The following is a 25,506-nucleotide window of genomic DNA, read 5'->3' as shown; positions in this document are numbered from 1 at the left end:
ATCGGATGCATACCGTGGAAACTGCAGCAGACTTTATATACACACAGAGAACATGAAACAATACCTCCTCCCACCCCACTCTCCTGCTGGTAATAGCTTATCTAAAGTGATCATCTAGTTGGGCTATTTCCAGCACAAATCCAGGTTTTCTCACCCTCCACCCCCCCCCCACACAAACTCACTCTCCTGCTGGTAATAGCCCATCCAAAGTGACAACTCTCTACACAATGTGCATGATAATCAAGTTGGGCCATTTCCAGCACAAATCCAGGTTCTCTCACCCCCCTCCAAAAAACACACACACAAACTCACTCTCCTGCTGGTAATAGCTCATCCAAAGTGACCACTCTCCCTACAATGTGCATGGTAATCAAGGTGGGCCATTTCCAGCACAAATCCAGGTTTTCTCACCCCCCCCTTTTTTTTTCCCCGGGGACACACACACACAAACTCACTCTCCTGCTGGCAATAGCTCATCCAAACTGACCACTCTCCAAGTTTAAATCCAAGTTTAACCAGAACGTCGGGGGGGGTGGTAGGAAAAAACAAGAGGAAATAGGCTACCTTGCATAATGACTTAGCCACTCCCAGTCTCTATTTAAGCCTAAATTAATAGTATGCAATTTGCAAATGAATTCCAATTCAGCAGTTTCTTGCTGGAGTCTGGATTTGAAGTTTTTTTGTTTTAAGATAGCGACCTTCATGTCTGTGATTGCGTGACCAGAGAGATTGAAGTGTTCTCCGACTGGTTTATGAATATTATAATTCTTGACATCTGATTTGTGTCCATTTATTCTTTTACGTAGAGACTGTCCAGTTTGACCAATGTACATGGCAGAGGGGCATTGCTGGCACATGATGGCATATATCACGTTGGTGGATGTGCAGGTGAACAAGCCTCTGATAGTGTGGCTGATGGTATTAGGCCCTGTGATGGTGTCCCCTGAATAGATATGTGGGCACAATTGGCAACGGGCTTTGTTGCAAGGATAAGTTCCTGTGTTAGTGGTTCTGTTGTGTGGTATGTGGTTGTTGGTGAGTATTTGCTTCAGGTTGCGGGGCTGTCTGTAGGCAAGGACTGGCCTGTCTCCCAAGATTTGTGAGAGTGTTGGGTCATCCTTTAGGATAGGTTGTAGATCCTTAATAATGCGTTGGAGGGGTTTTAGTTGGGGGCTGAAGGTGACGGCTAGTGGCGTTCTGTTATTTTCTTTGTTAGGCCTGTCCTGTAGTAGGTAACTTCTGGGAACTCTTCTGGCTCTATCAATCTGTTTCTTTACTTCTGCAGGTGGGTATTGTAGTTGTAAGAAAGCTTGACAGAGAACTTGTAGGTGTTTGTCTCTGTCTGAGGGGTTGGAGCAAATGCGGTTGTATCGCAGAGCTTGGCTGTAGACGATGGATCGTGTGGTGTGGTCAGGGTGAAAGCTGGAGGCATGCAGGTAGGAATAGCGGTCAGTAGGTTTCCGGTATAGGGTGGTGTTTATGTGACCATTGTTTATTAGCACTGTAGTGTCCAGGAAGTGGATCTCTTGTGTGGACTGGACTAGGCTGAGGTTGGTGGTGGGATGGAAATTGTTGAAATCATGGTGGAATTCCTCAAGGGCTTCTTTTCCATGGGTCCAGATGATGATGTCATCAATATAGCGCAAGTAGAGTAGGGGCTTTAGGGGACGAGAGCTGAGGAAGCGTTGTTCTAAATCAGCCATAAAAATTTTGGCATACTGTGGGGCCATGCGGGTACCCATAGCAGTGCCGCTGATCTGAAGGTATACATTGTCCCCAAATGTGAAATAGTTATGGGTAAGGGCAAAGTCACAAAGTTCAGCCACCAGGTTAGCCGTGACATTATTGGGGATACTGTTCCTGACGGCTTGTAGTCCATCTTTGTGTGGAATGTTGGTGTAGAGGGCTTCTACATCCATAGTGGCCAGGATGGTGTTATCAGGAAGATCACCGATGGATTGTAGTTTCCTCAGGAAGTCAGTGGTGTCTCGAAGGTAGCTGGGAGTGCTGGTAGCGTCGGGCCTGAGGAGGGAGTCTACATAGCCAGACAATCCTGCTGTCAGGATGCCAATGCCTGAGATGATGGGGCGCCCAGGATTTCCAGGTTTATGGATCTTGGGTAGTAGATAGAATATCCCAGGTCGGGGTTCCAGGGGTGTGTCTGTGCGGATTTGATCTTGTGCTTTTTCAGGAAGTTTCTTGAGCAAATGTTGTAGTTGCTTTTGGTAACTCTCAGTGGGATCATAGGGTAATGGCTTGTAGAAACTCGTGTTGGAGAGCTGCCGAGTAGCCTCTTGTTCATATTCCGACCTATTCATGATGACAACAGCACCTCCTTTGTCAGCCTTTGGATGAGATATTACCAGCAGGAGAGTGAGTTTGTGTGTGTATGGGGTGGGAGGGTGAGAAAACCTGGATTTGTGCTGGAAATAGCCCAACTAGATGATCACTTTAGATAAGCTATTACCAGCAGGAGAGTGGGGTGGGAGGAGGTATTGTCTCATGTTCTCTGTGTGTATATAAAGTCTGCTGCAGTTTCCACGGTATGCATCCGATGAAGTGAGCTGTAGCTCACGAAAGCTCATGCTCAAATAAATTGGTTCGTCTCTAAGGTGCCACAAGTACTCCTTTTCTTTCTCCTTACAATGTGTATGATAATCAAGGTGGGCCATTTCCAGCACAAATCCAGGGTTTAACAAGAACGTCGGGGGGGGGGGTAGGAAAAAACATGGGGAAATAGGCTTGAATAGAGACTGGGAGTGGCTAAGTCATTATACAAGGTAACCTACGTTAATTGTATCCAATTTGCAAATGAATTCCAATTCAGCAGTCTCTCGCTGGAGTCTGGATTTGAAGTTTTTTCTGTTGTAATATCGCAACTTTCATGTCTATAATTGCATGACCAGAGAGATTGAAGTGTTCCCCGACTGGTTTATGAATGTTATAATTCTTGACATCTGATTTGTGTTCATTTATTCTTTTACGTAGAGACTGTCCAGTTTGACCAAGGTACATGGCAGAGGGGCATTGCTGGCACATGATGGCATATATCACATTGGTAGATGTGCAGGTGAACGAGCCTCTGATAGTGTGACTGATGTTATTAGGCCCTTTGGTGTCCCCTGAATAGATAGGTGGGCACAGTTGGCAACGGGCTTTGTTGCAATTATAGGTTCCTGGGTTAGTGGTTCTGTTGTGTGGTATGTGGTTGCTGGTGAGTATTCACTTCAGGTTGGGGGGCTGTCTGTAGGCAAGGACTGGCCTGTCTCCCAAGATTTGTGAAAGTGTTGGGTCATCCTTCAGGATAGGTTGTAGATCCTTGATAATGCGTTGGAGGGGTTTTAGTTGGGGGCTGAAGATGACCGCTAGTGACGTTCTGTTATTTTCTTTGTTAGGCCTGTCCTGTAGTAGGTGACTTCTGGGAACTCTTCTGGCTCTATCAATCTGTTTCTTCACTTCCGCAGGTGGGTATTGTAGTTGTAAGAAAGCTTGACAGAGAACTTGTAGGTGTTTGTCTCTGTCTGAGGGGTTGGAGCAAATGCGGTTGTATCGCAGAGCTTGGCTGTAGACAATGGATCGTGTGGTGTGGTCAGGGTGAAAGCTGGAGGCCTGTAGGTAGGAATAGCGGTCAGTAGGTTTCCGGTATAGGGTGGTGTTTATGTGACCATTGTTTATTAGCACTGTAGTGTCCAGGAAGTGGATCTCTTGTGTGGACTGGTCCAGGCTGAGTTTGATGGTGGGATGGAAATTGTTGAAATCATGGTGGAATTCCTCAAGAGCTTATTTTCCATGGGTCCAGATGATGATGATGTCATCAATATAGCGGAAGTAGAGTAGGGGCATTAGGGGACGAGAGCTGAGGAAGTGTTGTTCTAAGTCAGCCATAAAAATGTTGGGATATTGTGGGGCCATGCGGGTACCCATAGCAGTGCCGCAGATTTGAAGGTATACATTGTCCCCAAATGTAAAATAGTTATGGGTGAGGACAAAGTCACAAAGTTCAGCCTCCAGGTTAGCCGTGACATTATCGGGGATAGTGTTCTTGATGGCTTGTAGTCCATCTTTGTGTGGAATGTTGGTGTAGAGGGCTTCTACATCCATAGTGGCCAGGATGGTGTTATCAGGAAGATCACCGATGGATTGTAGTTTCCTCAGGAAGTCAGTGGTGTCTCGAAGGTAGCTGGGAGTGCTGGTAGCGTCGGGCCTGAGGAGGGAGTCTACATAGCCAGACAATCCTGCTGTCAGGATGCCAATGCCTGAGATGATGGGGCGCCCAGGATTTCCAGTTTTATGGATCTTGGTTAGTAGATAGAATATCCCAGGTCGGGGTTCCAGGGGTGTGTCTGTGCGGGTTTGATCTTGTGCTTTTTCAGAGTTTCTTGAGCAAATGCTGTAGTTGCTTTTGGTAACTCTCAGTGGGATCAGAGGGTAATGGCTTTTAGAAAGTGGTGTTGGAGAGTTGCCGAGCAGCCTCTTGTTCATATTCCGACCTATTCATGATGACGACAGCACCTCCTTTGTCAGCCTTTTTGATTATGAGGTCAGAATTGTTTCTGAGGCTCTGGATAGCATTGTGTTCTGCATGGCTGAGGTTATGGGGCAAGTGATGCTGCTTTTCCACAAATTCAGCTCGTGCACGTCTGCAGAAGCACTCTATGTAGAAGTCCAGTCTGCTGTCTCGACCTTCAGGAGGAGTCCACTCAGAATCCTTCTTTTTGTAGTGTTGGTAGGGAGGTCTCTGTGGATTAGTATGTTGTTCAGAGGTGTGTTGGAAATATTCCTTGAGTCGGAGATGTCGAAAATAGGATTCTAGGTCACCACAGAACTGTATCATGTTCGTGGGGGTGGAGGGGCAGAAGGAGGGGCCCAGAGATAGGACAGCTGCTTCTGCTGGGCTAAGAGTATAGTTAGATAGGTTAACAATATTGCTGGGTGGGTTGAGGGAACCATTGCTGTGGCCCCTTGTGGCATTTAGTAGTTTAGAAAGTTTAGTGTCCTTTTTCTTTTGTAGAGAAGCAAAGTTTGTGTTGTAAATGGCTTGTCTAGTTTTAGTAAAGTCCAGCCACAGGGAAGTTTGTGTGGAAGGTTGTTTTTTTATGAGAGTATCCATTTTTGAGAGCTCATTCTTTATCTTTCCCTGTTTGCTGTAGAGGATGTTGATCAGGTGGTTCCGCAGTTTCTTTGAGAGCGTGTGGCACAAGCTGTCAGCATAGTCTGTGTGGTATGTAGATTGTAATGGATTTTTTACCTTCAGTCCTTTTGGTACGATGCACATCTGTTTGCATTTGGAAAGGAAGATGATGTCTGTCTGTATCTGTACAAGTTTTTTCATGCAGTTGATAGATTTCCACTCCATACAGCTAAATGCAGGGCCTTGCATAATGACAGGTTTCAGAGTAACAGCCGCGTTAGTCTGTATTCGCAAAAAGAAAAGGAGTACTTGTGGCACCTTAGAGACTAACCAATTCATTTGAGCATAAGCTTTCGTGAACTACAGCTCACTTCATCGGATGCATACTGTAGAAAATACAGTTGGGGTGTTGGGGGGGGGGGGGAGAGAACCTGGATTTGTGCTGGAAAAGGCCCACCCTGATTATCATACACATTGTAAGGAGAGTGATCACTTTACATAAGCTATTACCAGCAGGAGAGTGGGGTGGGGGAAGAGAAAACCTTTTGTAGTGGTAAACACCCATTTTTTCATGATTTGTGTGTATAAAAACAAACATCTTCTGTATTTTCCACAGTATGCATCCGATGAAGTGAGCTGTAGCTCACGAAAGCTTATGCTCAAATAAATTGGTTAGTCTCTAAGGTGCCACAAGTACTCCTTTTCTTTTTGCTATTTGAACTCTCAGTTGATTAGTGTCTCAACTCTTACTGTTCTGAGTTCTTCCTATCTGGTTCATCATATAGTTTTTTTGTTTGTTTGTTTTTAAAGTATTCTGTACAGCATATGTCTGGTTGCTTGTGACAAATATATTTGTATTCCCAGTAGAGTAGCAAAGGACAAAAAGACTTCAGGGAAGTTAATCAAACTCTTGGTTTACACACCAATATATAGGACTATAGGAGACATTTGAACTCGGTAGCTGGCAGAAATGGACAGCCCTAACGAATTAGGCTATGTAGCAAGTTTACTTTGCTTTTTAACTTTTTCCAGGAGCAGTTCTGTTCCTTCTAGCAAAAACCCCATCTTCGTTATAATCTACAAAGTTCCTGTCCTCTTGCCTACAACTTGTCGGGGGGGGAGGGGGGAGGTTCTCTTTCCTACAATAAGGTTCCCTCAAACCTCTAACATTCTCAGTCTGATTATAAGTATCTTGTATTTTAACGATCTTTGGGCTACTTTACACTGGCAGCGGCATCGCTTTAACGTGACTTGTGTAGTCATGGCAGAGCGCCAGGAGAGAGGTCTCCCAGCGCTCTTAAAAAAAACCCACCTCCACGAGGGGCATAGCTATCAGTGCTGAGAGCCCAGCGCTGGTGTACTGTCTACACTGGCATTTTACAGTGCTGAAACTTGCTGCGCTCGGGGGGGTGTAGACAAGCCCTTTGCTCATACAGCAGGAGATATTGATTTCTTATCTCAATTTCTGGCAGTTAAGTAACTGTTGTTTCAGGGAGGCCCTCATCATGGCGAGGTTGTGGGAGGAGGAGGAGGACGAGATGAGCTATAGCTTACCCTCTCAAAAAAAGCATATTTCCTCCGTTAGTCCTGGTTGGTTTTGCTCATCTCATCTCTTCATTCTGGCTGTTGGGAACTACTTACTTAGCTGCCATGTCACTGCCCCAACAGAGCCTTTATAACTAACAGCGGAAGCTATATCATACTAGCAACTTTATAAGTAATGACTGAAACATACATACTCAGTTCTGAGGATACTACTGATTAGTCTTTAGAAATCTCAGCTGGTTAACCAGGCTGATTAGAGTCCCAGAGAGTTAGGCAGATCTTACATCCAGCTGCTGAACAGCAGGCAACATTCATCTGGAATATTTGAGTGAACTTCCCTGGGTGAGGAGTGAGAGATAAAGGCATCAGGGGGCCAGTCTCTCTAGCAAGTGCGCTTGCCTCTGGAATTCTCTTCCACTAGAAGTATGCGTACTAGCTGGGCCACATTCAAGAAGTGCTCCAGTTTCTAACTGTAAATTCCGGAGCCCTTAGCATACAGAGATGGCTTTCTCATTCCTCTCTGTAAGTTTGTAGTGCCAGATTTTTGACTGGTGTCAATCAGCATTTTTCCTAGCCAAACAGGAAAAAAAAGCTTGGTTAGTTTTGAACCAAAACTGAATTAGGTAGTTTGTTTTTTCTCATTGTAATGAAAAACAGAAAATTTTGTTCAAGTCAAATGAAATGTTTTGAATGTCAGTTGACGTCTTTAAATTTTTTGTTTTCAGAAAAGGTTTTCAGCAGAAATTACTTGCCAGATTTGACCTGAATTCACAAATAGTTTTGGTGCCCCGAAAAAGACAGTTTTGGGGTGGATTTATCATTTGCAGAGCCAGGTTACATGGAAGACAATGGAGCTAGGCTGATTTGCACTTGCTGAAAATCTGGCCCATAGCATTATGGAGGGCTGGGAGTTTCCCTGTGCTTGGCAAAATATTGCTTGTCATCTCAGCGATGTTCAATATGCTTTGAGAGTACACTGATGGCACTGATATAGCAACAAATTGGCTTCAGCTCCTGTCTTACAAATTTTCTCAGCTTTGCCTCTAGTCATGTGGGCACAGTGTTTACCTGCTCAGTTATTGAACTTCATTAATTATTGCCAATCCAGGAAGGTCCTTTTGATGACCCTTAATTTACTTACATAAATGCTTTCCTTGCTGCTGATTTAATTGGAAATAAACTCAGAGTTTAACTAGACTGTCTAGCCTCCCAGCTGGGCATCTGATCATAGTATTGTGTTGCCATGTCCATGGCCTATGATCAAAATATATGTTTTATTTTTAGTTTGAAATAATCCTAAAATGTTTGTACTGGAGTTAGAATAACTTTTATTCTCTCTAAGGAAAGCAACATAATATAACTCTTAATTTATAATTGCTGAAATCATTAACATGCATTTACTTGTTTTGTTTTGGTTCCCAGTTGCAGGAGCTAGTGTTGTCCCTCTTCATCCCCTCCTGCCCTCCCCACCCCCTGCTGTGCACTGTTTTCTTAAACAGTCCACTTTTTGTTTCTTCATTTGATGTACTGTAAAGTCAGAGACTACTCTACATGAAAGCCTATTCAAAAACTGGCCCCAATGTTTTATACTTGAATGCTATTGTTTAACTGAAAAACTCATTTGTATACTCAGCTATAATGGTGTTTAGTACAGAGCATGAATTTAAAGAGCAATTTATTATAGGACTAGCTGAAGTACAAATTTGTTGACTAAGTCATTTGGATCCCTGTGGTGCTGTGTGCAGTACCATGTCACTTTAATTTGTGCAATTTAGCAAAGTTTCTATAGAATTACACTAATCCTTTCTTTCAGCTTACTGTACTATAGTTCCTTCATGGAGTAAAACATAACTTAGAAAATCACAATTTTATCATTCAAAGGAAGAAATAGAGATGTTTTCAGTTTGTTCTTTAAATGGTGGCTTAGTAACCCTGGTTCTGCTCTGCAGAATTCCTCTTTAAATGGGAATCAGATGATTCTTGAGTTTCTTGGTATATGTGGGTTTTTTCTTTGTTTGTGGGAGACTTCACAAGGTCATAATTTAAAAACATAATTGTAAATCCTGCTTATTTGTAGGGCACTGGCTGACATGAACAATGATGGGAGGATGGACCAGATGGAATTTTCTATTGCTATGAAACTTATCAAACTAAAACTACAAGGTTATCAGCTCCCCTCTGTACTCCCTTCTGCCATGAAGCAGCCTCCTATTGCTGTTCCTGGTGCACCAGGGTTTGGTAAGAGCAAAATTTTTTTCTAGTTCTGTGGTATGATAACCTCTATAAAAGTTTTGTTTGGGGGGTTTATATTTTGATTTATTTCAATTTCTAAAATTGAAAAAGGTACTACTTAAAATCAAAACGATATATAGTTTTAAAACAGCCTAATGAGCCTGGCTCCTTAGCATCCAGGCATAATCAATAACAAGTCAGTGTCCTACTCCATTGCAGACCCTGCTCTGCTCCCTCTGTACTCTCACCATCACCAAATATTAGGAAAAGCAGATGAGCCCTGCACCATGCTGTGAAGATCAACAGAGCTGGGCTGTTTCAGACCAAGGGGAGTGAGTGAATTCCGAAGTTGGGGGCCTTCAGTGAGACCACCTTGCTGGCAGTTTCCTTAGGTCTTCATTAATGGGTTCCAGCTCTAACACCTCTGCCACAGTTACAATCAGCGATCTCGATTTAATTTAACCAAAATAGTGTGGAGCAGTCCACACCTGTTTGCCTATGCAAAGAGTGACATTAATAGTAGTAGCCAGAGTGTCTACTGCTGCTCTTGTAACTTGTAACTGGTATTGCTGAAGTGGTCATGACTCCAAAGAAAGGATTGGGTAACATAGGATTGAAATAGATGGCATAAAATAAATGGGTGGGTAAAAACCTGGGTCCTAATGCTTAACATGTTGAGTTTCTTCTGCATTCTGGTGTTGAGAGCCACTTTACATGTAACCTTTAGTTTGCAACATCTCCTGGTATTTAGATGCCTGGTAATTGTGATCACCATAAAGAGTGAATTAAATAAATAATGTATTTGGTAAGTGTTGCACCAAAACTCTCACCTTTTAAAACCTGTATATCTGCTAATTAGTTATTTTTCTCCCCCCTCCCTTCCCCCAAACTTTTGCTGTTTGGTTTATAAAACTTTATCTCGGGCCCTAATGGTTGAGTGAAGTTCAAAAGAACAAATATTGGACTTAAGGAAGAAAAAGCATAAAAGATTGAAATTAAATTATGAAGCAAGAAATCCAGCAAATAATTAGGTTTTCTTTTCCTCGCCCACTGTAGACATGCTCCCAGCTGTGTGCATGCAGCCTCACCTCTTTCCCCAGTGGAATCGCTGAATCTCCTTGACCGCCACTTGTCATTTGTGCAGCTGTGCTCATACCTAAAATATCTTCTTACTGTGCTTTACCCTATTAGCTTTGCATTGCTTTGTTTTGGCAGTAGGCTGTGAGCAGTTCTGAAACTCATTCTTTTTGGACGGTGGCTAAATGTAGATTTTCAGTTCTCTACCCACTAGTGTTTGACAGTGTTGCTCTTTAGCTAGCACACAGTGAACAATTTTCTAAAGGCAGGTTTCAGAGTAGCAGCCGTGTTAGTCTGTATCCGCCAAAAGAACAGGAGGACTTGTGGCACCTTAGAGACTAATAAATTTCTTTAAGCATAAGCTTTCGTGAGCTACAGCTCACTTCATCGGATGCATGCAGTGGAAAATACAGTGGGGAGATTTTATATACACAGAGAACATGAAACAGTGGATGTTACCATACACACTGTAACAAGAGTGATCAGGTAAGGTGAGCTATTACCAGCAGGAGAGGGAAAAAACCTTTTGTAGTGATAATCAAGATGGGCCATTTCCAGCAGTTGACAAGAACGTGTGAGGAACAGTGGGGGGAGGGGTGGAAATAATCATGGGGAAATAGTTTTACTTTGTGTAATGACACATCCACTCCCAGTCTTTATTCAAGCCTAATGTAATGTCCAGTTTGCAAATTAATTCCAATTCAGCAGTCTCTCGTTGGAGTCTGTTTTTGAAATTGGAGTCTTTTTTTGTTGAAGAATGGCCACTTTTAGGTCTGTAATTGAGTAACCAGAGAGATTGAAGTGTTCTCCGACTGGTTTTTGAATGTTATAGTTCTTGACGTCTGATTTGTGTCCATTTATTCTTTTACGTAGAGACTGTCCGGTTTGGCCAATGTACATGGCAGAGGGGCATTGCTGGCACATGATGGCATATATCACACTGGTAGATGTGCAGGTGAACGAGCCTCTGATAGTGTGGCTGATGTGATTAGGCCCTATGATGGTGTCCCCTGAATAGATATGTGGACACAGTTGGCAACAGGCTTTGTTGCAAGGATAGGTTCCTGTGTTAGTGGTTCTGTTGTGTGGTGTGTGGTTGCTGGTGAGCATTTGCTTCAGATTGGGGGGGCTGTATGTAAGCAAGGACTGGCCTGTCTCCCAAGATCTGTGAGAGTGATAGGTCGTCCTTCAGGATAGGTTGTAGATTCTGGATGATGTGCTGGAGAGGTTTTAGTTGGGGGCTGAAGGTGACGGCTGGTGGCGTTCTGTTATTTTCTTTGTTGGGCCTGTCCTGTAGTAGGTGACTTCTGGGTACTCTTCTGGCTCTATCAATCTGTTTCTTCACTTCCGCAGGTGGGTATTGTAGTTGTAAGAACGCTTGATAGAGATCTTGTAGTTGTTTGTCTCTGTCTGAGGGGTTGCAGCAAATGCGGTTGTATCGTAGAGCTTGGCTGTAGAAAATGGATCGTGTGATTTGGTCTGGATGAAAGCTGGAGGCATGCAGGTAAATATAGCGGTCAGTAGGTTTCCGGTATAGGGTGGTGGTTATGTGACCATCGCTTATTAGCACCGTAGTGTCCAGGAAGTGGATCTCTTGTGTGGACTGGTCCAGGCTGAGTTTGATGGTGGGATGGAAATTGTTGAAATTATGGTGGAATTCCTCAAGGGCTTCTTTTCCATGGGTCCAGATGATGAAGATGTCATCAATATAGCGCAAGTAGGGGCGTTAGAATAACACTTCCTCAGCTCTCATCCCCTAAGTCAGCCATAAAAATGTTGGGATACTGTGGGGCCATGCGGGTACCCATAGCAGTGCCGCTGGTTTGAAGGTATACATTGTCCCCAAATGAGAAATAGTTATGGGTAAGGACAAAGTCACAAAGTTCAGCCTCCAGGTTTGCCATGAAATTATCGGGGATACTGTTCCTGACGACTTGTAGTCCATCTTTGTGTGGAATGTTGGTGTAGAGGGCTTCTACATCTATAGTGGTCAGGATGGTGTTATCAGGAAGATCACCGATGGATTGTAGTTTCCTCCGGAAGTCAGTGGTGTCTCCAAGATAGCTAGGAATGCTGGTAGCGTAGGGCCTGAGGAGGAAGTCTACATAGCCAGACAATCCTGCTGTCAGGGTGCCAATGCCTGAGATGATGGGGCATCCAGGATTTCCAGGTTTATGGATCTTTATGGATTATGGATGTTTGGAGTTCTAGGGGTGTGTCTGTGCAGATTTGTTCTTGTGCTTTTTCAGGGAGTTTCTTGAGCAGATGGTGTAGTTTCATTTGGTAACCCTCAGTGGGATCAGAGGGTAATAGCTTGTAGAATGTGGTGTTGGAGAGCTGCCTAGCAGCCTTTTGTTCATATTCCGACCTATTCATGATGACGACAGCACCTCCTTTGTCAGCCTTTTTGATTATGAGGTCAGAGTTGTTTCTGAGGCTGTGGATAGCATTGTGTTCTGCATGGCTGAGGTTATGGGGCAAGTGATGCTGTTTTTCCACAATTTCAGCCTGTGCATGTCGGCGGAAGCACTCTATGTAGAAGTCCAGTCTGTTGATTCGACCTTCAGGAGGAGTCCACTCAGAATCCTTCTTTTTGTAGTGTTGGTAGGGAGGTCTCTGTGGGTTAGTATGTTGTTCAGAGGTGTGTTGGAAATATTCTTTGAGTCGGAGACGTCGAAAATAGGATTCTAGGTCACCACAAAACTGTATCATGTTCGTGGGGGTGGAGGGGCAGAAGGAGAGGCTCCGAGATAATGTGTATGGTAACACCCATTGTTTTGTGTTTTCTGTGTATATAAAATCTCCCCACTGTATTTTCCACTGCATGCATCTGACGAAGTGAGGGGTAGTTCACGAAAGCTTACGCTCAGATAAATTTGTTAGTCTCTAATATGCCACAAATTTTCTAAAGCAAACTCTTTTATATTTCTTTGGTTAGCATTGCAGTCACATAATCCTGTAATATACATACACTATAAAATATTATGTTCTTCTCCCTAAACCATTTCATGTTGCCATTACTAACTAAGAGCTTGGTAACCCTGGAGTTTTTCAGAGTCTTTATCCTCACTTCAACCTGCTGTCTAATTCTAGGTTTACTGCTGTATAACTCTGCAGTCTGCAAACTCCTTAAATTATTTTCTGATCCAAATGATTCTAAATTGGAAAAATGTCTACTTTTTCTTGTGTGCAGGTATTGGGGGCATTGTCAGCATGCCATCTCTTACAGCTGTAGCCCCAGTACCGATGGCGTCCATTCCAGTAGTAGGAATGTCTCCACCTTTAGTATCTTCTGTTCCTAAAGCAGCAGTGCCTCCCCTGGCTAATGGAGCTCCTGCTGTTATACAACCTCTGCCTGCTTTTGCTCATCCTGGTATGCTGCATACTGACACTATGTATTTACTTTTTTTCTGTTAAACTGTTGAGCAATTTTCTTTGTATCCAAAAAGAGAGAATATGGTATTAGTAACTGTTATTATTTTAAAGAATTGCTTTATTTAGGGAATACACTTAAATTGGGTCAATTCAAATAGGATTAAAAAAAACCTTAAACCTTCAGTAGAAGAAATCTAGGTTTATTATATTTTAAAACTACTTAGATTTTTTCAGATATTTCTATACACAATCCAACAATAACCATGAACAAAATGTTGGCACTCTAGTAAAAGTACAATTAAATTAGCTTGCCCATCATCCAGAATTGATACCTACAAATTGGTACTCCTTACCTATTTGTAACCATTAAGATAATACTGTTCTTTGGATTACTTTCAAAATACCAGAATATGCAGTATTCCAACTTTTATTTTATAAAGTAAGCTGCTCTTTTAATGTATCAACCAGATTTATATTAAGATTGCAAATACAGGAAGTCATGAAGGTGATGTGTGTTGTATTTTTTGTGGAGCGGAGGAGAGGTTACTAATTTATTTTTGTATTGGGAACATTGCCTAAAAAACCCCCAAACTGATTTTAAAATTATAATACTTGTTTTGTGGGGTTAGCAGTTAGTTGTCTATCATTATGAATTGTACAGATATGTTTCAAATTTACTTTTATGATTATTCTTACTATTACAGCCACATTGCCAAAGAGTTCTTCCTTTAGTAGATCTGGACCTGGGTCACAGTTAAACGCTAAACTGCAAAAGGCACAATCATTTGATGTGGCTAGGTAAGTTAGTGTGGAGTGTTTGTGCATGCACATGTGAAATATGCTCTAGCAGGCAGTACTGCCTTAGACTCTAATAGATTAATACCATCCTTCATTAAACTTAAGTTCTGTAAGTCAGAAAATCAAGTCTTGTCAAGTTATTACTTCAAAGGTTTTATAGAATATCTTCATTAAATGTGAAATACTAGATTAGTTACAAATCAGTGAAATACAGCATTTTTAACTGTTGTAAAAGTTTCAAGTCACATTACAACATGAGGCTTTTGAGTGTGTACAGAAAAGTACATGCCTAAAGTGAGCCTAATCTGGTTCGTTTCGTATCACTAGGCCACTCCTTTTGTGCTACAGAAAGATAACACTTACATTTTTCTTAGAAAATAGAGAAGTAGTTTCAGAAGTAAAATATTAAAATGTGGGAGTGCAGTCCAGAGACTAACTCTTTCTTGTAAGTTTTTTGGTTTTATATTTTTTGTTATATGTAAGAATTTATTAAAAGACTGGTCCAAGGAGACATAAAATATTGACTTAAAGAGAACTTTGATGGGGGAGGGAAGCTAATCGTTGCAATATAGTGTTGAGGACTGAACAGTTGTTCAAATCCCTGTGGATTTCAGGGAAGGAAATAATTACTGCTTCACATACCATTTTTAAGTGTTAAAATTTTGTTTGGCTTTTAATCTTAGCTCTCCAGGTAAATTGTGTTTGGAAGTTTCTTTTGTGTCACAGTGTTAGATGCTAAATGTCACTATTATTTGTCTGTAAATGAGATTTAAAAATGCCTTGCAACTCAAACTTTTTTTTGTCTGAGTATTGTTGGGACCAGTGGAAGCAGTATGCTGTAATCCCCACACCGGGAGTGGAGTGTACCGCTTTCACCAGTGTGACGTAATAGTGATTAGCTCCATAGAGACTGAAATCCAGGACTCCTTAGGTAAAAGAACTGGATATTCCTTAAGACAGCTATCACAATGATAAGGCAAACTTCACCTCTGACTCTCTGGTCTCTTCTAGAGCTGGGTGGGATATGGTTTTCCTTTCCTGTAAAACCTTTGAGATTTCAAAAATTTTCCTGTTACATATTGGGATGAGCCTGAGACCTTTTGAAGTTTTGAGGTGAAGGAGAATAGGACAATGGGCAGACTATTCAGGGATCGATATCTCTGAATATCTCCTGTTGGAGCTGTTCCACTGTGTATAAAAAGTATTCACTGGGCCAGAGAGACACTAACTTTATAGTCCAGCGAATAGGGCAGCCGCTTGGGATGTGGGAGACCCAGATTAAAATCTGCACTCTGAGTCAGACAGAATGCCCTAATCATCATGCTGTTAGCTATTCTGAGGTGATCGGGTTCTCTCATTTTGATCAGAAATTCCATCATTTAAACAGAGATGGTTCTACAAAATTTTGGTTTTGATGAATTGGCATTTTCTGATGAGAAAACATTTTTAGTAGGGCTGTCAAGTAATTGCAGTTAATTTGTTTTGAGTTAATCTCTTGAGTTAACTCAATTCAAAAAAATTAATTATGATCACAGTTTTAATCACACCGTTAAACAATAGAATACCAATTTAAACTTATTTTAAATATTTTTGGATTTTTTTTATATTTTCAAATATATTGATTTCAATTACAACACAATACAAAGTGTACAGTGGTCACTTTATATTATATTTATTTGCACTGTAAAAGAAGATAAGAAATAGCATTTTCCAATTCACTTTATACAAGTACTATATTGCAATCTCTTTATCGTGAAAGTGCAATTTACAAATGTAGATTTGTTTGTTTGTTACATAACTGCACTCAAAAACAAAACGTAAAACTTTAGCACCTACAAGTCCACACTGCTGATGACTGGTTCTGCTTGATAACTATTCAAAGCAGTGCGGACTGATGCACGTTCATTTTTCATCATCTAAGTCAGATGCCACCAGGTTGACTTTCTTTTTTGATGGTTCAGGTTCTGTAGTTTTCCAAATCAGAGTGTTGCTCTTCTAAGACTTCTGACATCAGATTCCACACCTCATCCCTCTCAGATTTTAGAAGGCACTCCAGATTCTTAAACCTTGGGTAGAGTGCTGTAGCTCTCTTTAGAAATCTCATATTGGTACCATCTTTGTGTTTTTGTCAAGTCTGCAATGAAAGTGTTCGTAAAATGAACATCTGCTGGGTCGTCATCCAGGACTGCCATAACACGAAATATATGGCAGAATGCAGATAAAACCACGGAGCAGGAGACATACAATTCTCCCCCAAGGAGTTCAGTTACAAATTTAATTAACGGATTTTTTTTTAAACGATAGTCATAATCATGGAAGCATGTCCTCTGGAATGGTGACCAAAGCATGAAGGGGCATACCAATGTTTAGCATGTAAACGGGGCATGTAAATACCTTGCAATGCCTGCTACAAAAGTGCCATGTGAATGCCTCTTCTCACTTTCAGGTGACATTGTAAATAAGAAACGGGCAGCATTATTTCCCATAAATATGAACAAACTTGTTTGTCTGAGCAATTGGCTGAACAAGAAGTAGGACCGAGTGGACTTGTAGGCTCCAAAGTTTTACATAGATTTTTTTTTTTAAAAAACTGCAATAAAAAATAAAACATTTGTAAGGTGCAAATATTTGTAAACAAAAATATAGTGACTACTGTATACTTTGTATTCCGTGTTGTTGTTGAAATCAATATATTTGAAAATGTAGAAAACATCCAAAAACATTTAAATAAAATGGTATTCTATTGTTTAACAGTGCGATTAAAGCTACGATTAATCATGATTAATTTTTTTAATCATTTGACAGCCCTAATTTTTAGAGTTCTAGCCTGAATCTGTTGACCTGTGCTGTAGTGCTTTTTCCCCACCATGGGCTCCAAAATGCAGCTTAGACATACCTTCTCAGACTTGAGCCCTGGGCTGCCGTTCTTTGTGATCAGTCATGATTATCTCAGCAGGCCTGACTTATCTTCAGTGCCTGCAGTACCGTTCCCTCTGGGAACAGTGACAGTGCTTTAAGAAGGCTATCTACCCACTGGTTACCAAAATATTACTCACTTAGAACCAAAATGTTTTAGAGAACAGATCTTAAAACAATAAACTATTCGCTATGTGTTGCTGCCTCTCTAAAGCTTAACATTGCAGGGAGCAGGAAAAGGTCCATTTTTCTTCAGACTCCCTCCATAGATCTGCTCTTTGCGTTAGCCTGTCCCCTTTGACAGCCTCTCACAGCTGATACCTCCTCCAGTCTTCCCTTTTTGACTGTTCAGTGTTTATTTGGAGGATACTTGTCTAGATCCATTGTGTTGCTTTCCGGCTTGTTTTTCCCACAATCCCTTTTTAAGCTGCATTAGTACAGGAAAATCTTATAACTTGTTATACAATAACTTCACTGACCAGTTCACATACAGTGTTCATAAAATTATTATCTCTTAGTATTCTTAGATTATTACATAGCAGCTCCATATCAGTCACCACAGCCATCCAATACTGGGAATAAACAGGAATAGATTGCGGGGGGAGGACAAATGCATACAAATATGGTGGCTTTTCAGTGATCGATATTTTAAAAATCTTTTTAATTCTCCTTTCATCACTTAAATTAAGACATTAATATTTTGTATTCCAGTGCAAAATGTAGATGATGTACTTTAAGATTAAAAGGATCTCACTAGTTTAACAACTTCAATTTAAAATAAATATATATTGTGAGGAAAGGGGGAGGGGGGAGATAAGGGATGCAGACTGGCTCAGGCAATGTTAGAATGGAATATAAGAGTCACTACCAGTTTAGTGGTTTCAGCCCTTCTCAGCTCAGTAGGGAAAGTAGTTGCTATGCAATCTGTTCAGTGGCCTATGTGAAAGAAATTGGATTGTCTCAGTCCAATTCTTACTGTGTCCTAGCGTCCTGGCATGTTTTGGCAGACTTAATAGAGGACCATGGGTTAAATGGAGCTGAAGACTGAACTAACATTTCATTCCTATACCTGCTCTCTCCAGTTCTTAGTACTGAGACACATTGGCAGCTAGCATGGGGAAACTGTCTCTGCAAATAGCTGACCTATTTAAAAATACTTGTATTTTCCGTTAGCTCTGTTTGTTTCTTTTCAGCTCTGTTATCAGCCTCCGGTTGGTTGGTTGCTAGGCTGGAAAGACACCTGGTTAAGGTTAGCATAAGATGAGATGCTGTTTCTACCAACTACGTGGAGAGTTTCCCACCATACAATTGAACAAAGATTTTTGCATATTTTGGATCTTCCAAAGCACTGAGACTATTTACTTTTCTACCTTTCTGAAAAAGCAAAGCTATCTATGACAAGGATGAATATTTGGCCTAATTTGGGATAAGAAACATGCTTTTAAAATGCTGAACTGGGTAACTGTTCTCAACCACCACTTCAATAGTATGTAATCTTTTTGAAGTAAGAGCTGGGAAAAATTGTTGAAAGAACAAATTCAGATGTAAACCTTGAACTTCAATCTGTCCTCCTGTCACTTGAAATATGAGTATTTTTTTCTCTCTCCTAATTCCAGTGTGCCTCCTGTAGCAGAATGGGCTGTTCCTCAGTCATCAAGACTGAAATATAGGCAGCTGTTCAATAGCCATGACAAAACTATGAGTGGACACTTAACAGGTATTAGAACAATTTTTATATTCTTTATTTTTTTGCTTCCATTTGATTGATCTTTGACAACTATGTGTCTGTTAATGTGGTGCTTGAATTATGGAAGGCGAGTGAAAGCAGAGTTCGCATCCTGAAATGAGTAACTTTCCAAATGGGGGGGGAAAAGCTTATTTTCTATATTACTGTTTTCCATCCGCCCTTTAGTTACAACTGAGAGCAAACATATGATCATTTGTGAGTGGTTGCTACTTAGGGCTTGTCTACACAGGGAAGTTAGAATGCAGCAAACTAGGGTGTGAATTTATGGCACACTAGCTACTCTGCCCTGTCTCCCCAAGTGGACATTCTGACTGCACTAAAAGAGCCTGCACGAGAACGCATTTAGTGCGCAGAATGTTGACTTGGGGAAGATAGTGCAGAGTAGCTAGTGTACCGTAAATTCACACGCTAGTTTGCTGCATGTTAACTTCCCTGTGTAGACAGGCTCTTAGTAAAATGGGCGAGGGTTGGGGAAGGGAGTTCAAAAGCCATCTAATGCCCCTGTGTGACAGGCTTCAGTTGGTCCACTGAGCCACTCTGGGGGGGTGGAGAGTTACTGCCTCACCAGCAGGCCTTGATCACACCTTTCTGTCACTAGGGAATTAGCGGAGGGAGGTGTGCCGGCAAGACTCTGTGGCGCACCCCTCAGGCAGGGGAAGTGCCGGCAAGAGTCTGTGGCGTTGTCGGGATTCTGCTTCCCTAGGCAGGTTGGTTGGGGTAAGGGAACACAGGCCCACCCAACTCCACTGCATTCCAGCTCAGGGCCCTGACAATGGCGGGACCCGCTCCTCCCGCCACTGGGTGAGCGGGGAGCCATCCGCAACACGCTGACCAAATAGACCCACCGCACTGTGCAGTTCTGCCCCTGGGCTACTTCCTACCCGGTCTCTTGAGCGGGTCCCTCTGGTCCCTCCAGCTCGTCAGGGTATTCAGCTGCTGGCAGCTCCAGCTCCCCCTCTGTGTCAGGCTCACACTGGCCTGGGTTACTGCCTAGCTCCTCCAGGTACTCGGCAGCTGGCAGTCCTGGTAGCCCCAGTCCTTCCTCCAGGTCAGGTTTCTCCTGGCCCAGGGTCTTCCCTAGCTCGGCAGCAGGGTCTGAAGGGAACAGCCAGCAGCCTGTATCTGTCTCCCTCCCTGGTGCTGCCCTGACTGGGCTAAGGGCCGCGCCCTTTGTACTTCCTGTTCCATCCCTCCCCTTTCAGGGGTTGGAGTAAGCTTGGTCTGGCCCCACCCACTCAGGTTGGGAGAGTGGCTCTTTACCCTCTGGTTCGGAGGGAAACCACCCTGGCTCCCTACACCCTGGTACAGGATTATGAGAGGTACTGGGCACCTGCAACTTCCATCAGCTTCTTGCTAATTTTTTTCCTCTCCTCACTCCTGCTTTCACACTGATTGATTTATTGTCAGGGTGATCCCTTCTGGCCTTAAACTCTAACTATGACTCTGAGATCCATGCCCCAGAACTTACTTAATTTTCTTTTTGAAACTTATCCTGCCGGTGTAGTTGGACAGAGCTCCTGATCTCCACTGACCACCCAAAAAGGAAAAGCCTTTGACAATTGTGGAATTCTTCTTGTCCCCATTACTCCTTGTTGACAACCTACCAAGCGGGTGAAAGTGTTGAGTAGTGATTAACACTATCAGCTGGCTGGTAGGCTGTCATGGCTTGTAGGCTGTTAAAGAGGAGCTTTTCTCTTCAGACCACACACACAGTTGCCTCTGCCCAAGAGAGAACCCACCCCAAATGGGGGGAGGCACTGAGCATATATAGGAGTCCTCCCTCACCCTTATGTCATCCCAAGAGTTTATTGCGAGGTATGAAATTGGTTGTGGCAAACTGTGACTCCTGCAAAGGGCATGGGTGGCTGGGTCAAGCTTTGTGTGCGCCTTTCATGAGAGACAGTTTCCTCATCATGATAGCAAACTGCCTGTGCAGTGGGAAAGGGTACATTAAATGTGGGATTATTAATCCTAGCAGCATTCCTTAATCTTAGATATTCTTTTAAAATAACTTCCCTCTTGTGCTCTGTGACAGTTTGTTCTGAGCAGTAGTATGTTCAGCTCTAACACATAGGGAACTGACATTTTTCAGGTTAGCCCATCAAAACTGAGTTCTGCTCCAGAATAATGTTCTCTGATTTTTTGTTTGTTTTGTTTCTTAACCCTTGTTCTAATTTGTTAGGTCCACAAGCAAGAACTATCCTTATGCAATCAAGTTTACCACAGGCTCAGTTGGCTACAATATGGTAAAGATAGTTCCTTTAATTTTTCTCAAATCAGAAACTGTACTTATCACTCTGGATTATACCCTTTTCCCCCCATCCCCCCACTAACTTGTTAAATTTTGCAGTCTTTTTCTTTACACAAGATATACATTAAAAACTGCATACTTGTACACATTAACATTACTATTTAATAAAGGGCATTGTTAGAGGAATTAGATTAGTTGCCACTGAATTTTTCTAATGTCAGCTAATTCTTACAAAATATAAAAAATGGTTCATAAAAAGAACTCTTCGTTTATTTTACATTAGATACCTATGGTAATCCTCACCTTCTGTGTGGGTTGAAAACATAGCTGACATTTTTACTTGGTTTTGTCTTTAATTGTTTGTAAAAAAAACCCACTTTGTTTCTCTTACCTGTAGTGAAATTATACCCCGGAACTTAATACAAAAAAGTATTCTTTTAAAATGTGTAGTAAAGAAAACTGTAGCCTCCTAAAGTTGTCCTTTATCCCTAGTTGTGTCCTGGCAGAAGTATTAACTCTTTGAAAAAAGAAAAGGAGTACTTGTGGCACCTTAGAGACTAACCAATTTATTTGAGCATAAGCTTTCGTGAGCTACAGCTCACTTCATCAGATGCATACTGTGGAAAGTACAGAGATGGCATATATCACATCCACCAATATGATATATGCCATCATGTGCGAGCAATGCCCCTCTGCCATGTACATTGATCAAACTGGACAGTCTCTACATAAAAGAATAAATGGACACAAATCAGATGTCAAGAATTATAACATTCATAAACCAGGTTTCAGAGTAACAGCCGTGTTAGTCTGTCTTTGCAAAAAGAAAAGGAGTACTTGTGGCACCTTAGAGACTAACCAATTTATTTGAGCATGAGCTTTCGTGAGCCAGTCGGAGAACACTTCAATCTCTCTGGTCACGCAATTACAGACATGAAAGTTGCGATATTACAACAGAAAAACTTCAAAACTAGACTCCAGCGAGAAACTGTTGAATTGGAATTCATTTGCAAATTGGATACTATTAACTTAGGCTTGAATAGAGACTGGGAGTGGCTAAGTCATTATGCAGGGTAACCTATTTCCCCTTGTTTTTTCCTACCCCCCCACGTTCTTGTTAAACCCTGGATTTGTGCTGGAGATGGCCCAACTTGATTATCATACACATTGTAAGGAGAGTGATCACTTTAGATAAGCTATTACCAGCAGGAGAGTGGGGTGGGGGGAGAGAAAACCTTTTGTAGTGGTAAACACCCATTTTTTTCATGGTTTGTGTGTATAAAAAGATCTTCTGTACTTTCCACAGTATGCGTCCGATGAAGTGAGCTGTAGCTCACGAACGCTTATGCTCAAATAAATTGGTTAGTCTCTAAGGTGCCACAAGTACTCCTTTTCTTTTTGCAAATACAGACTAACACGGCTGTTACTCTGAAACCTGTCATTAACTCTGAGTTTCTTCTCTTTGATGTGCTTTAAAGGAGTGTCCTTTGTTTTTTATCTCCGCATTCTTATCTGCCAAAGTAGATTGCCTTCTATTAACATAACCAACCAGGTCTCTCATTTCTCCTTCAGCCTGAGTAATCTCTTGTACCTTGCTGTGTAACTGCATAGTGGCTTTAGTATTTATTTATTTGCCTTTTTACTACTCTCCTAGTATTTTTGTTCCTGATTGTTCAGGGTCACCTTCTGTGATTTTTGAAATGGCCTTCATGCCACTTTTGTGTATTTTAATGGATTAATTGCTCTCTGCTGCCTATTTCTAATTAACTTCCTCTCTTGAAATTCAGTGTATTAAATCTCTGCTTGAAATTCAGTGTCTCACTACAGTGCTACCACATGATTTCCCCTGTGCTAGGATGTCAACTATATTTATTGTCATTGTTGCATAGTGGCTGTGCCATACTTGCTTTATAGGGTTTGGCTTAGATATTATTCAGGACTTACAGTAGCCTCTTCTCTTTTGTTTCCTAACAAAGTTGCTATAAGAAGCAATGGCAACCCAATAATCCAGAACATCACTAGCTGTGACTGGGGTCCCAGTGGGGGCCAGCAGAGGTCACTTAGTTAGGGTGAACCCCAAAGAATGGGGTAGATAATCCCCAAAGCTGGTGGATGTTTTCAATACTTAAATTTACCAAGGCAGCATAAAATCACTTCTTTATTACTTCACTGGTTGCCAAGAAGTCTCCTCCCCAGGAGTTCAGAAACCCCAAGGATCTGTTTGTATCTGATCTTCCTGAGTCACCACTACTCAGACACAATTTCCCTCCACTTCCATCCTCCTCTCCAGAATCACAACATTGTTCCCTTTCCCCTCTGAGGATGGCACCGCCCTTTCCCAGCGATGCAGAGGAGAAGGAGTACTTTGTCCCACCCTCTTACTTGGGACAGGCGCAAGATACATCCTCTACATGTCCTCACTATCCACAACCAGACCAGGGCCCTGGTATGGACCGCCATGGATTTAACCCCACGTGCTGCTCCCTCCACATTGGCCATACAGGATCCTTGGGCAGGGCACAGTTCGGGAAGCCTCCCATACAGCAAAGCCAGAGGTCTACACATTCACCATCTCCATCGGTCTCTTGACCACCAGAGACTTAACCTTTCCCCATAGCAGACAAGGAGGAACACCAAGAGGCGGAAGTTCCGTCACCACTCCACTGCTTCTCTTCTTCCCCTGATGAGGCTATCATGCCTCCACCCCCTACTGCAGCAAATGACTTCAAACGCTTTCAGGAGTTTTCACAGGATTGCAGACTCCCTCTAGATTCGTTTGGAGGAAGCCAAAGAACAACAGCATAAACTCCTCGACATCCTGCATGCATCCTCATCCTCCAAAGTAGCCCTTCCTGTCAATGAGGCCCTTCTCGCCCCCTCCAAGGTGCTCTGCAGACCCCAGTGTTATTATCCCACCAATCTGAAAGCAGGCAGACAAAAAAAATTACATTCCCGCAAATGACATGGAATCTTTTTTCTCACCCCACTCCAAATTTCTTCATTGTCTATGCCGTACACAAAAAGGGACACCAATACCAACCTCAATCCACTGCTCATGGCAGACTAGAAGCAGTTGGATCTATGGACGCACAGCTTATTTATCTGCTACGCTCCAATTACGATTATCTTAACTATTCCAAAATACAGGAACTCTAAGACCTTCCTGATGGCAAAAAAGAGCAATTCCAGGCACTTGTATCCAAAGGACACTTCTTGGCCTGTATGGCTTTACAAGCCCCCTTGGACTCCATGGATACCACTGCCCATTCCATCATGACTGCAGTAGTCATGAGACGGACATCATAGCCACGCCTCTCCGACATTCCTAAGGAGGTACAAGCCACTGTCGAGGCCCTACCCTTTGAGGGCCCCAAATTATTTGTGGAGTGTATGATGAGTCCCTACACTTGCTTAAGGACTCTTAAGCAACTCTCTGCTCTCTTGGCATTTACTCACCAGTGCCAAAAAGACACTCAGGGAAATACCAACTTCCTCCATGATCCCGACCACAGCAACACACCCCCCAACAACAGTGCGATACTCAACACTGTCAACAGAAGCCCCCTACCAAGCACAGACATGACTCCTCAAGGGGCAACCTCTCACATACCTTTGGCCAAACAACAATTTTGAAGGTGTGTTCGAGGCCCTGAGAAGCCTCCCCCTATTCCAGTGAAAACAACCATCTCCAACATCCCACCAGTTTGGCGATATTCTATCCCCTTTTTTTCCATCATGGCAGCTACTTACCTCAGACAAGTGGGTTCTAGGGATAATCAAGGAAGGATACTCCATTCCTTTCCTATCTACCCCCCCCACTTCCTGTACCTCTTGAGGGACCTTTCTCACGAACGCCTTCTACGAGAAGAAATCACCTTCTGCAACTGGGAGCCATAGAGCCGGTCCCATCCCAGCATAGAGGGAAGAGTTTTTGTTCCCATTATATTTTGATCCAAAAGAAATCTGGCGGATGGAGACCAATACTAGACCTTCGAAACCTAAATGAGTTAGTCAAACTGCAGTGCTTCAAGATGGTTATCTGTTCTACCATTATCCCAGCACTTGAACACGGGGACTGGTTCTTGTTCCTTAACCTCCAAGACTCATACTTTCACATCACAATTTACCCTGCCCACACACGGTTTCTCCAATTCATCCTGGGGACTGATTACTAGGGCTCAGTGTCTGTCACGGAGGTTGCAGAAGTCACGGGTTCCGTGACTTTCCACGACCTCCGTAACTTCTCCAGTGGCCAGTGTGGCTGATCCCAGGGTCTGCTAGCCCTGGCAGTGGTGCCGCTGACCCCAGGCACCACCCTGTCCCAGCAGCAGTACCTCCCTCCCTCTCACGCCCTCTCACCCTCCCCAAGATTTAGTCACAGGTATTTAAGTCATGGATAGGTCACAGGCCATGAATTTTTTTATTGCCTGTGAC

At 42.5% G+C, this 25,506-nt stretch overlaps 1 protein-coding gene across 5 annotated transcripts in view; it reads left to right on the top strand.

Annotated features, from left to right (window-relative positions):
* Nucleotides 1-25,506, top strand: part of ITSN1 (intersectin 1) — a 224,493-nt gene that overhangs the window by 60,685 nt on the left and 138,302 nt on the right. For 4 of the 5 annotated variants that reach the window (XM_084626735.1, XM_084626736.1, XM_084626737.1 and 1 more), the window contains 5 exons: nt 8,754-8,914; nt 13,179-13,358; nt 14,065-14,158; nt 18,691-18,791; nt 21,004-21,067. In XM_084626735.1, the coding sequence (XP_084482861.1) occupies nt 8,754-8,914; nt 13,179-13,358; nt 14,065-14,158; nt 18,691-18,791; nt 21,004-21,067 (600 nt within the window). The remainder of the gene's footprint in view (nt 1-8,753; nt 8,915-13,178; nt 13,359-14,064; nt 14,159-18,690; nt 18,792-21,003; nt 21,068-25,506) is intronic. The other variant, XM_084626738.1, reaches the window with a different exon arrangement.

Source organism: Lepidochelys olivacea (assembly GCF_965140295.1).
Source record: "Lepidochelys olivacea isolate rLepOli2 genome assembly, chromosome: 1".
In the NCBI taxonomy this organism is placed as follows: Eukaryota; Metazoa; Chordata; order Testudines; family Cheloniidae; genus Lepidochelys; species Lepidochelys olivacea.
This window is presented reverse-complemented; position numbering and strand designations above follow the sequence as displayed.